The sequence below is a fragment of the Syzygium oleosum genome, unplaced genomic scaffold (assembly GCF_021117445.2).
Source record: "Syzygium oleosum isolate NSW1041296 unplaced genomic scaffold, Sole_v2.1 Sole_v2.32, whole genome shotgun sequence".
NCBI classification, from domain to species: domain Eukaryota; kingdom Viridiplantae; phylum Streptophyta; class Magnoliopsida; order Myrtales; family Myrtaceae; genus Syzygium; species Syzygium oleosum.
Genome location: NW_026607516.1, coordinates 416438 through 430083, shown reverse-complemented (window position 1 = coordinate 430083; position 13646 = coordinate 416438). Strand labels below are relative to the sequence as shown.

The 13646-nt window shown below is 38.4% G+C and overlaps 1 protein-coding gene across 2 annotated transcripts; it reads right to left on the bottom strand.

The window, feature by feature from the left end:
* Nucleotides 1–646: 646 nt before the first annotated feature.
* LOC115686460 (DNA mismatch repair protein MSH4) lies at nucleotides 647–12082 on the bottom strand. 2 transcript variants are annotated; one of them, XM_030611760.2, is made up of 24 exons: nucleotides 11967–12082; nucleotides 11043–11246; nucleotides 10925–10960; nucleotides 10708–10820; nucleotides 9944–9989; nucleotides 9508–9554; nucleotides 9202–9309; nucleotides 8842–8917; nucleotides 8547–8619; nucleotides 8278–8423; nucleotides 8120–8205; nucleotides 7676–7815; nucleotides 7449–7588; nucleotides 7312–7362; nucleotides 5704–5767; nucleotides 5075–5218; nucleotides 4918–4985; nucleotides 4705–4763; nucleotides 3629–3785; nucleotides 2423–2475; nucleotides 2238–2336; nucleotides 1555–1669; nucleotides 1351–1473; nucleotides 647–1112 (listed from the first exon to the last, which is right to left on the bottom strand). In XM_030611760.2, the coding sequence occupies exons 1-24, from the start codon at nucleotides 12024–12026 to the stop codon at nucleotides 948–950; spliced, it is 2373 nt and encodes a 790-aa protein (XP_030467620.1). In that variant the 5' UTR covers nucleotides 12027–12082; the 3' UTR covers nucleotides 647–947. The 2 variants fall into 2 exon arrangements, 1 of the variants encoding a protein (XP_030467620.1); XR_008814784.1 differs by lacking the exons at nucleotides 647–1112; nucleotides 2423–2475 and having other exon boundaries at nucleotides 1446–1473; nucleotides 2238–2352.
* Nucleotides 12083–13646: the final 1564 nt, after the last annotated feature.

The following is a 13646-nucleotide window of genomic DNA, read 5'->3' as shown; positions in this document are numbered from 1 at the left end:
AAGTTGCCAAAGGAAAGTGTAGTATGGTGAAGTCTTGAATACGAAGACCACCAGTACTGAGTTAAAATCTACATGGGAGTCGGGTGACCTCAACATCTATTGTAGGCAAGTCGCGACGATTTTATAGTTAGGTAAGATCTTATGAAAAGCAACTAGCATCATGCTCGAGTTTTGTCCAACATTTTACGCACGATCTAACGGAGTCAGTTGATATAGTCAAGTCAAAAGACGACCAATTAAGGTTGTCACATCACCTTTAAGCAGAGATCCTTGATCAATCCAGCGTATGTAGGCTGTGAATAACATTACTCGCGCAAGATCAGTATTAGTTTTCAGTTTTTCGGTAGGTCGAGACCGTGCTCTTTGCAGCAGGGGTGATTATGGAGTATCACCCGTCGGGCTTGGGGTCTTGGCATTGTCATGTGCAGCAATAAAATGTTGTGAAGCTTGCTGTTAGGTAGTTGGGATAGTTCATAATTCGTTTTGTGTTTATGAAAGAATCAATTTATTCGACTAACAGTATGTGTGAGATCATAATCGGGAAGCTTTTGAAGATTCTGTATGCATAAATGAGTCAAGTCTAAGGTTTCACTTTCAAAACTTGATGTCTGTTTGGGACGGGTTTAGGCTATAATCAAGATACATCGAGACTAGGCCGGGACTAGGTCAGTCCTCCTCCTCTGGAACCTGTCTAAGATTACCAATCCAACTCACCTCTGCGACGTCAATTGATTGGAAACCATATCCAACTTTAGTACCTCGAAAAATACATGAATAGAGAGATGCTCGTGATAAAGTAAACCAGAAAGCAACTCGTGTGGAGTGAAAGAGTATATCTGGATGAGGCAGAACATGGGCTTACAGCGGCAAACCTTCCATAATTGAGGGATGCCATGAATCGAACAAGCTCAACTGGAAAGTCCTCTGTCTCCGGACTTATCAAGAAACTATACTCTTCCCTGTAGGTAACTTTCCTTGAGATTTTGCAGTGCTTGCCTGATTGATGCCTCATCCTGACTGGAGTACTTCAGGCATATCAAGCGCTGAGCTACACGGTACACCACCTGGAGAGCATTGTATTGCTCATAGTTCACTTCCATTCTCTTCAGTTCCTGAACATTTTATTTATATATAAGTACTTCAATCCCAGTATGAAATAAAAAACAGAGGTAAAAGTCGTTACAAACCACATACAAGGCAAAGAATAGGGCAACTTTCATTTCCTCGGGGAAAAATTTCAGTGAAACCGAACCATGGGGATACGGCCAGCCACTGCTAATGAATGCTAATGGCTAGATTTTATTAAGACTAATCAACTTCAATGATGAATAAGAAGATCAGTTGAAGAACCGTTTGTGTGATCCTGGATGTGATGCCTCTGGCTGTATCAATCACGGATCTTGGTAGCCCTGCCACTTCTGCTAACAGAAGGCCATAGTGCGGTACACGTCGCGGACCATCCTTGAGTTGAAACTAGCCCAAGAAAAAAGGTAAAGGAGTTGGCTAATCTAATGTTAACTTAACAAACAAGCCTCGAGTAGATTTAAATATCACCTTGAAATCTAAGCGATTGCTATTTATGTCAACATGAAAATGCAGAACTTTCACATTTGGATAGATGGTTGCTAATTCCGACAGGTTCTCCATGTGAGTAGCAAATATTGTATACCTGAGAAATGAAGGACATGTTTCAGCGGAAAAGCTGTGGTCATCCTTTTTTCTTTCCGTCAGGAGAACATGGAAAGTATCACTGAAAATCAGAATCTGTCTAAATTCAGAGTAAGCATGCATCATAGGCTCATTAATTTCAGAAAACCCAACTAAGGGGTTTTATATGGAACAATCCGGAAACAGTGATTTATACTTGGCCATTGGCATCCTATGATGCACAGTTTTTACTCCTTGGTTCTCTGATGCTTATCCGAAAAATTGAACGAGTATTTTCATTATCTCTACAGCAAATTCAAAAATTACTGGTGTCAGCTGATTAAGGTACGGTCACCCATCTCAATGTGCTTTCGCAATAAAACGATGCTTACACGTGCTAGCCAGGCACATCAAACTTCAAGTTTTGAAAAACAGAGATACACACTTCGACAATGAAAGGTGGAAGAGACAGCATAAGAACAGTCCACAATATGAAAATGGCTCCGAGAAAGTGAATACTTAGTGTAGACATCCATCAAAAATCTTCTTTGCAACCTTAAATAGCTACCCCGAAAAGTTCTGAGGCTTACGCTTTTACTGATAGGAGAAACTCACAGCAGCTCCATGCAATGGCCAATCCATCAGATGAAGATGTCGCCCTCCCAAGTTCGTCCATGATGATAAGACTCCTACCAACAATCCCACCTGAACATATCATATGGAAATGGGGAAAAAAAGAGCAGCAAAATGAACGTCGACAGTAATATGAGATCACCTTTGAGAGAGATTCTGCATAATAAAAGCAGTCTCTTTCATCTCTGTCATGAACTGCAATAACAGAACTTACTGAGAATATGATGCTTTCCACTAAAGTAAGAAAGATTTCTATTCTAAGATAGTAAAATGAGCAGCTTGTTGATGCTTTCGTGCAATTTTTCACGGCAAAAAATTATACAGTAACATATTATCTCCCTTCTCCTTTTGCTGCAAGTACTAAAGCACAATCCTTCTGTCCTGGTTTCTCTCCCACCAGAACATATAACAAAGTAAAAATTTTTACTCTATCTTGAAAATGCCTTTAAAATCATTAACATGATGTGGGGACCGAGCAACAACTTGTACAGGAGCCAGCCATTCTCCATGGAAGATTAACTTTATACATCTTACATGGATCATACAAACGAGGTTGTTTTGAAAGCTGTAATGTTAAATTAAGTTAATGGACATAAGAAACTAAACCCAACCAGATAGGCTACTTGTAATATTTTAATGTTGCATCCTGGATGAAGGTACTAGTGGCGTGCATCAAATGTCTATTCATGCCATATCATGGGATACTTAAGTACATCCAGAAGGGCTAGACAATGGTTCTAACAGCCCCTTTCTCAGGCAGGCACGGACTCAAATTAACATTTAAAAGCCACATCAAACAATCAGGGACAACACAAGTTTAGGCAAACATGGTAGCAGTTCACGTTTTTCTGAAAATGGAGCCATTCTATTGTAAAATATTGAGAACAAATTCTAGTAGAATATTTTCTGTTGCATATTTTATTAGTAAATCAAATAATATATTCTATTCCACTTCTCTAAGAAATTAGGGGTATTGAGTGTTGTGTCATTGTGATCGTGTCACATTTCATATCATGTCATGTCGTCATTGAAATAACTTCAATTATGTCCAGTATGATTAATGTGGGCATCACTTTAATAAAACAAGTAAACATGCCAAGTCGTTTCACTTTTGTAATCTTGTTCATATCATGTCAAAGTTGGGTTTCTCTTAGTTAATCATGTCGTATCTAAAATTGCCACCCCTAGAGCCACGCGTAACAGATTTTTGTCTTGCAAAATAATCAAACTAGATTGAAATTTTACCTACTTTTGATAAAAGCAGCCATTTACAGAGAAGGTTTTTTCACACAGCGCCTGATTGGTTCATACCATTATAGAGACATCATCTGAATGAACTGAAACATACCGTACTAGAGTTTGATTCCAAATTATCCATTGAACCCATTCTAGTGAATATACGGTCGACGACTTTTATAGTTGAGAAACGAGCAGGAACATAGCAACCAATCTGAGCAAGAATTATGATCAGGCACACTTGCTGAAGATAAGTACTCTTCCCACTCCTGAAAAATGCAGTGCTTGATCAAGTTCCAAGTACTTATATATAGTGTCTCGAACATTTTATCCAGACACCTTGCCTGGTTTACCCCCTTATATCTTAAAGCAGGAAACAAATAGCAATCAGATCCCAGGAAATCAAAATCACATGAAGATAGCAAGAGATGCCTATGGTTACATTTGTACTCACAATTGTAATTGACAGGCTTATGGTCTATACGTGTTCCATTAAGGTTGCTCAGATATCACGACAATATGCTTAAACCCTTATGTCAGTTTGCATAAAACTTGGCTATTCTTTCATGCTGAAATTTCTTTACATGCCTAGAGTTGGTAGAATTGCCTGTCAGACGAGCTCCTTTAGGATCCGACATCCTCCCTCGACTCAAATCCTCATTCATTCACCTTACCTTCTCTTTTAGAAAGAGTACTTGGAGTTTACATGATTTAAGCACTTCAGCTTGGTGATACATCTTCTATAGCCCTCAGACTAGTACATGCAAGGGTACTTAAGGCCATGTGAGTTACAGAGCTAGGCTTGTAAACTTATATGTGTAGTGCAACTTCTAAGAGGGATATCTCCGAAAAATGATAAACACATAACGTCAGTGCCAATGATTATAGGCGTTCATGAATAGCGATCTGATCTTATGAACCAACCTACTTTGATTTTGCACCTAGATGGCTAAAATTCTTTCTAATGCCAAAGAGCAAATTTGAATCTGCGTTTACACATTCTAGCGGACATGACCTACAAAGTTGGGCCCTAGCAGAGATATGACTGTAGCTTCTAGATCCAAAAATATGGTAGGAGAATGCATTTTCTTCTAAATAAAAGGTCGGTAAAGGGAAGCTCTATAGGATAGCTTGAACAAACAACCTTTAGAATGAAAGAGCAGAGTTACTGTGTTGAGAGTTTCTTACATGTTAGGACCCGTGACAATCACCATATTTGATGCCTCTGAAAGGAAGATACTATTAGACTGCCCAGAGATAAGATAGATAATGTTTAATTAACTCTGCATAGCTTGAAGAGGATAATGGAACCAAAACCTTGCATATATTCCCCGAGTACAACCGGTAAAAGAAAGAAAAATAACCAAATGTCATGCCTCAAAAAAAAAAAAACTAACATACAACAAAATCATTGTGTATGCTTTCCAGGATAGGGTGTCTTCCTGCATCTACAGCCAAGGGACCATTTTCTGTCAGTTAAGTGACCACAGTCAACAATTTTCCAGCTGCTTCAACCAGATTAGTATATCTAGTTGTTACATTCAGTGCATGAAGTTACCTGTAAATTGTGGCCTAGAGTACCGATCAACAGGTTTAGTAGATATGCTATGGGCAAATGAATTAACAATCATGTCTAAAAGGCACAAAACTTCTGCAAGTAGTGTAAGCACAGAAACATTCTCCCGTATGGCATCTAAAAGCTCTGCATAAACATCAAAGATACTCTTAGGGGCTTACAGAAGAATGTAGCTCTATACAAGATAATGCTCATGATATGAAACATAAAAAATAGAGATTTTTAAAAGTGTGATTGTCAAGTAGAAATAATTTGAGAAAGATAAGCACTAGACACACATCCCATTTAATGGCGAGGTTAACTCAACTTTCATTTTATTAAAAATCAAAGTCCCAAATTTCTTATGCAAATGATAGCGGAAAAAATACGGCTCAATGAAAAAATTTGCCACAAAATGTGACAATAAAGCAGGTCATGTTTCTGTTGATAGCATCAAAAAGGTCCAAATTTACATAGATTTAGAGCTAGTTGGCATTTAAAACCAAAATGTTGTGGTGTTGAGATAGGGAGTGAAGCACATGAAACAATAGCAATGAAAACAAAGCTTCTTGACAATAAATATCTGAAGCTTATGACAAAAATTAATTATATAACTTGATTCTATCAAGAACCTTCCAGGCATATTTCAGTTCGTATGAAGCATTCAGCTGCAGCAGACTTATTCCGCATATTCAGCTGCAAGATCATGCCATTAGAAGAAAAAAGTTAGTTTCCGCGACTTAATGCATAGTAAATGGAAATGCAATGAACAAAGCGAACCAATTGGTAACTGACGTCAACCCTGCTGCTGACACAAGAGAACAAATGATGAAACACCCTCAATGTCCACAGAGTGATAACACTGAAAATTTCTTTATATTTCGTACATGATACGGGTTTTGTCATCAATGGTTGATTCCATACTATGTCACATATCAACAAGAAACTTCTTCCACTAAGATGTCTCTTAATATCCTCATCTTACAGTTCATTGAGGATAAGCTTGAAGATCATTTGCTGGAGGCTTGAGGAACGTTTGGTAGAGACAAGATTTAAATCTTTACCGGCATATGATTTAACATACTTCAAATTGACTCCCTCTCCAGCATGTTATCTCGACTCACACATTTATCATTACATATAACACAATCCACTATGGATATTGCCAACTCCAATCTATGAGGGTTCTTAGAAAATGTTAGCAAACTGCAGATGCACAAGAAACAGTTTACTCCCGTAAGGGGCATTTCCATTAATTTGCAAATCTTCTCCTTAATTTCCTGTTGAAGAATGATTGCAAGAGATTGCTGAAGGAAAACTTATAACTTCTGGTATGTCTCATTCATTTATTAAGACAAATCTCTCTTGAAAAGAACAATTGGTATGTCTTTAATTAACACTCGATTGTGTTGAAATGAAAGAGACTGAGGCAATTCGTTTCTGTTAATCATGTAGCGTCAGTCACTTTTTAGATCTGCTAGTAATACTTTCATCTTGATGCAAATGCTAAAGCTGAGTTCTTGAGAACACCATGCTTGTATAATTACGCAGGTCCAAGTTCGAGCTTATCTGTGTCCCCTTCCTCCCAACTTGCGAAGCTTGTTCAATGACTCCATATGAAAACATCCAAAATTCTTTCACTGGTTTTGTTTCTTCGAATTTTAAGGTCTATCAGATTATCATGTCATTTCATCTCTAATGGGTTCTTCCACTGGATGACTACATTGTAATGAAATCATTCTCGCTACAGAATCTTTTGTGTCTTCTCCTCCATGTCAATGTGTAACTTGTGGTGGCGATTTATGTGAGCACAACAGCACTTATTTGCATTGCCATTTATTGTGGCCCTACTACCTGTAGGGTTTTCATGCCTCAGCGTTGACTGCCAGTCAGTTGCTAAACCACACAATGTGCAAATTACAATGTCTAAAGCCAAAAAGCCTATTGATAAACAGACTTTGTTAACAAGTGCCCCCAGGGCATTTGTCAAACACCCAATTCAGCAAAATTTGTTATTTTCAATGCGTTGTGCTTCTAGCGTCATGCGTAATTAGGTCATTGGAGATAAAAATGTTTCAATGTTGAGTATGGTTAATACATGCCCCGGACGACCCTTCATAAAAAATGAGGCATAGGAAGATCATATGGTATGATGATCTCTGACAAACCCCACCTAAAACACAATCAAAAGTATCATACCAGAATAAAGTACAAGTATAAGCTTTTGGTTATTTACTAACCGAAGCAAGTTCGAGAGTGGAGCAATGAATGTTGTTCCCGTGCTTTACGACCTGATTTGATATAATCAAGAAGAGAAAGATTTCAGATAAAATTGGAGGTCATGTTTCCAAGAAAAGACAATAAGATAAACCATAACCTGTATGAACTTGCTAGGAAGCTTTCCTTGAATATCCTTCTGTGGAATACTGAAGTAAAAGCCTTGTCTATTGTTGAAAGGGAGTTTTAAATTTGGCAGTTTAAATTCTTCACGATACTTAGTTGCTAGGTTATGTATTGCTGTCAACAGTGGTCTCCTTTTTCAGATATCTAGGGCACATCAAAAAAGAAATCGACAGAGAGGAATGTAGGTAGAAAACAGAGAACCTTCACTTGTGTCACAAAATGATCTCCTTGCAATATCCAACAAGCCATCTATTCCAGTCTTGACAGCAAAGCACTGCTGTGTGCGGGCAACAAAAGGAACCCTTGCATGAAGCACATCTTCATCAATCACCTCCCCTATCCTGAAAAGGATGAAGCTTCTTCGTAAAAATTCGAAGCCAGAGCATTATGAGAACATGATATCACTTCCCCCATTCTGAAAAGGATCAATCTTCTTAATGAAATATGTGAAAGACATTGATACAAGAAGTCCACAGAGGCAAATGCACACACAGGGCACAGTTAATCAGGATCCTATGTATCTAACTAATATGAATGTCTTCTTGAGAATGGGAGAGCTACAGATAAACTGGCCTAAGCAGTCTTTGTCTCTACTTAATATCTGCAGGCATTGCTAGAAATATATGATCAGTAGATGGTACTTACCTCTTTCTAATTGCAGCATACTTCTGGTTCTCACATACAGATTTGTGAACGTTCACCAGGAGAGAACTTTTGGCTTGTTTTAGAACCTGGATTCATGCAATAACAAAAGATAATTGTTTGAATTCAGTGAAAAATGGAAAAGTACAAAATCATATTACCATGGAGAGTAAAGGCAAAGCATCCAAAGCAGTTTTCAGCAAAATAATGCTTGATATCAACAGTTGGCTTTTTCTAGCATGATCAAAGCCCAGACTTCCGCTTGTAACCTTCTTCGGCTTGAAACAAAAGTGACATAGTATCCTATCTGATTGAAGACAGCAGATGACCCACATGTAAGTGAACCCAAAAAAAAAAATGCTATCTGCAAGCCCTTAGTTCTATCTTTTATCTTTCTAGTTCAATTTGTGGCTACAAATTTTGCACTCACCAGTCTCTTTTGGGAACTTACGCAGGACCTGAGAGAGTCCAAAAAACAGCTGCTCATTGCTCATTAGTTCATCCTGCAGAGATCAAGACACAATGCATTATGCAGATAGTAATATGATTTTAATTTCACAAAGAAATTATGGAGAATGAAAGTAAAAAATGCAGAATAAAACATTCAGAAGGAGATCATCTTAAGAGAAATGAATGCAGATTTATAATTGAATGTGCCGGTTTGTCCAATTATCCAGCTAGCAAACAGTGCCAGAGTGACCTTAAGAAAAAAATTAAAGACTAACCAAGCAATCGAGACGAGCATTAATAGTTTCAATATCTTTCAATGGCTGCAGCAGGTTGGCCCGGAGAAGTCTAGTCCTGGATAAAAGTTCATCGCAATGTTACAGTAGTGTAAAGTCTGAGCTATTCTGGAACCAGATTTACAAAAGAAATGCATTAGTGACATCCATGTTCATAATGTCCACATTCCTGCTTGTTTTCAATTATGTACTTTCAAAATTTCACACCATTAGCCACACTTCGCAACTGCACCACCTCCTCACTCCCACAGTGAAGATGAAGCCTCAGAAGGCACCAAGTTTTTATATTTTTGTGATTGCTAAGAGCAATATCTGCAGCATCAGATGTGGTGATACACATACCCTCCAATAGTCTTCGTTGTCTTTAGCATATGAAACAAGCTTCTCTTTTTGTTGGCTGTGCCCCAGAGGGAAGAATGGAATGGATCGATAATTTCCAAATTTTGGACGCTGCCATCACATAAAAACAGCAGAACTTATTCAAAGAAATGAAATGTGACCATGAAAAAGTCATTTCATTCCTGTATTAGCTGGAAGAAGTATGAAAAATAGCTATTGTATCAAAATGCTAATTTTGAAATGAGATTCTTCCTAAATAAAGAAATCACAGATAGACTAAACATGAATTCATTATTAGAGGAATAATACCTAGTAGCGTCAATATTCATGTGATCAAAGGATCCATTAAAAGTTACCTGGAAAAGTCAAGTTTCTCGAGTAAATTTGGGAATTTGCATGACAAAAGAGGCTGGTTGAGCAGTATATGCTCATAAATGTACATTCCTGGTCAAAGGACTGATACTGTCTAATGACACTCAACTGTTTGAATTAGTAATTTGACTAAAGAATCAGACTAAGAAAAGCAGGTTGAACCATAGAAGCAGATTTCTCAAAACATCTGAGGATAAGGGATGACAATAAGAGCACAGAGAATGCTGTAGATAGATTATAAATTGATAGCTATCAGCAATGTGGCCTTGAAAGACAAACTGACATCTTAGGGGTTAATGAGTTACTGTTAGAATGGTGTCTAGTCATTATGGCAAACTCTATATAGAACTTTCCATATAGTGAGAAGAGATACCGGCAGAGAGTGGTTGGTTACTATCACGCCTTTCTCTGCTTCGGTCCTGCTCAATACAATGAATAAGTTACTTGTTTGAATGCAGTTATCAAGAAATTGCCTGGTAGAAATCTTTACACTCTGAAGTCCTAGGATAACATAGTCAAAGAGCCGATTATAGTCAGATTAAGCAATTAAAAGGAGGCTATACTGACATGACTGTTCTAACTTTTAAGGAACTCAACGAGATGAATAATTGATCTTTTGGATCAAATTGCCTTGCTTTTTGAGGTTGAGACTGTTTTAATTTGGTTCTAAAGAAAGCTACATGCGTTTAGCATCTAGATCTATACTTCAGAGAAAAAAATGAAAATAATGGTAAAACATAGTAAGTCTTACTAGCCAAATACTGAAGGAAAATATCCACGGATCAACATCTCAATGGGTCTTATCACAACAAAGCAGTCAACTATCAAGAAGATCAATCTTTGGAGGTATAAAACTGAATTTTGGTGCCATTTAAAGTTCTCTTACAAATCCATCACAGTTGAACACATTATTCTGCCCAACTTATAACCTATCAGTGACAACTTAGTTATGTCTTCTGTTTGCCTCGATTAGAGAAAAATTCTTTCACAGGATGGTACATCTGATTATGGTCAAGGGGATCATCAAGATTTCACCTCTTATGTAAAGGGAGAAAGATCTAGTTGTAGATCTACTGCAACAAAGACACAACAGATTCTTGGACAAGCATACAGGTAATGCACTTGCTTTAGGAATACCATTTGATTGTAGCTGCTGCAGCAGCCAGGCAGAGATAATATTGCTTATAGTATGAATCCAGACCAAGTGCCGATGGCTCCTTTGCTGCTAAGTTTTTAACCAGCATAGCTCCCTGGAGCATCGAATTTTGGGGGAATAATCCCACAGAAAAATGTACAGTGTTAGTGCCACTTTATGTTATTGTATCACTTTAGAAGACAGGCCATCGATCTTAACCTTAGTGTCATCAAAGCATCCACGGGCCATCACAACCTGCAAAAGCCAACACAATATATCTTCTCAAAAAGTAGAGTCAAAAGGAAATATAGTGGCAAAGCCATATCCGCCACTTTACCTTCCTAACTGAAGGATAAAACCTATCCACAAGCTCGGACACTCCGACCATGCCATCAGGTGCAAGCTTATTTGGCAAAACTATAATCACCACCGGGTCGTAGAATTGCATCAAAGTCTTCGTGTTTTGATACGAACTACTAGTCTCGATATACTGTGAAAGATGCAACGCAGCAGATCTTAGATCAAAAGCAGCAACCCCGACCTGTGCAGAGAGCGAGTGCTTACAATTAGAAACAACGGCAAGTTCACAACGACAACCAACAGCAAGTGAGCAGGATAACATGACCACCCAAGACTAGTTTAAGCCCCAAGCAAACTATTCTTACATAAGCCGGTATATCAACACTCGATGCAGTTGCGCAAAATTGAAGAGGCGACACGCCATACAAGCATTTCAATTTAAACTACCTAACTAGAACTTCGCATCACAATCCTCTTGACTTTAAAGTAGTCGAATCCATGAAGCACAATGTCTCCTCAGGAGTCATCAACAGAGATCATTAAAAACCGCATACCGCCGACTCCAGCCATCGATTAAACAATCAAAAAGCCTGGATAAGCATCTCTCGACTCGGAACAACAAACCTGACCAGTTCACAAGCAGTACTCCAACCTTCTTACGTTTGCGACCAGCTTTCTGTTATCCCTACCGAAAGAACATTTCACACCTTTCACGCTCTATTTCCGATCGTCATCGAGAGAGACGTAGAGTACCGAAGCAGTAGCTTCAGTTCTCCGATCTAACCTCACCGTCCGGCGATCGTCGGACACTAACCGATACGTGTTCCGGTAAACCGAGAGCGGACCTCGCCGGCCGGCGCGTCCGTACGGCGTAGCCATGGCCGCGATTTCATCGATCCTCCATTGCATTTTACATGAAGAAACGAGAGGTGGCGCGAATCGAGTAGAAAGACTGACCGACCTCCTTAGCTCTGTTCTCGATGAGACCGATCACCATGCTCGATCTCTCTTCGTCCTCCATGGCTTCTCGATCGGAAGCGACGGGAGCAGCTTCGCTTGCGAAGAGTGCAAAATGGCGCGCCAACTCTGTGCTCTGTGTGTCTTGTTTAGCAAGATTGCTTTTTAACGGTCTATTTTTTGTTTTTCCTCATTTTCTGTAATTTATTTAGATTTTATCATGTCATTACATGATATTTACCCGCGCACTGCATTACGTGGATTATCGAACAAATTTTAATTAAAATGGAAGATGAAACGTTTTAACATAAATTTAATATTATTTCAACGGATTATTAGTTGTAAAAATTATAATTAATTTTTTTTAATTGTCAAAGTACAAAATAGTTCATTATTATACAAATACAAATTCACGAACGTAACAAAAAATAGGGAAAATACCACAAAAAACCCCAAACTATGACACTTGTGACAATTTACCCTGAACTTTTTTTGTAACACGAAAAACTCAAAACTATGCCACTTATGACATTTTTACCCCACAATACTTTGGCCCATGGGCATTTTCGTCTTTTTCTTTTTTCTGTTTTTTTTTTCCTTTTTTTGTCTTTTCTTCTCTCTTCCCTCTGCCGGCCATGGCGGAGGGAAGCCGAGCCCCTGGCGAGGGTCGCCTCACCGATCCGACGAGGGCGACTCGCCGGTGTCGCGAGAGTAGCCCTCGCCCGGGCGGGCGAGGGCAGCCTTGCCCGAGCCGGGCGAAGTCGCTCGCTGCATCTCGGCGCTTGCCTCCGCTAGCCCGCACATGGCGAGGGAAGAGAGAGAAACAAAGAAAAAAAGGAAAAAAAATAGAAAAAGAAAAAGACGAAAATGCCCATGGGCTAAAGTATTATGGGGTAAATATGTTACAAGTGGCATAGTTTGGGATTTTTCGTGTCACAAAAAAAAATTCGAGTAAATTTGTCACAAGTATCATAATTTGGGGTTTTTCGTGTCACAAAAAAGTTCGTCGATTCCCACGAGACTTGATTTTGGGATTTTTCGTGTCACAAAAAAATGTTCAGGGTAAATTTGTCACAAGTGACATAGTTTGGGATTTTTGGTGGTATTTTCCCCAAAAAATATCATATACCGTAGAAGCAATCCTAAATCTGAGATGCATATAGAGAGTAGATGCTTTTATCTACGAACTAATATAGGAAAAATTTTAAAAATTATTTTTCCATGTTAAAAAAAAAGGTACTTCTTAAATACAAATGGGTTACAATTGAATAGTAGAAATAATGAAGAGTGAGGATATAGATGAGTGGCAACAAATTAGTGAATATACAATTTGCTATTTTGAAAAAGCATAAAAAAATTTTCATGAAACGAGGAGAGGTCAATTCTCGCAATTTACAATTTTAGGCGGCACTCCTGAAGATAGCCCCTCCAAAAAGATTTTGTTATAATGCATTTATATTGATGCCGTTATTACGAGTAAGTTTATTTATGTTAATGTATGCTCCGGTTCGAATGAACATTATATAAACAATATTAAACAGATAAATAATTGTTAAATGAATCAACTAGATTATTAAATATGGGTGATCGATTTCCGGTTCCAAAGTGGAATCAGGAATTGGACTAGGAGGACTGGTTCTCAAAATTGGGAATCGGGGACCGGACAAGTTGGTCTTGAAATCAG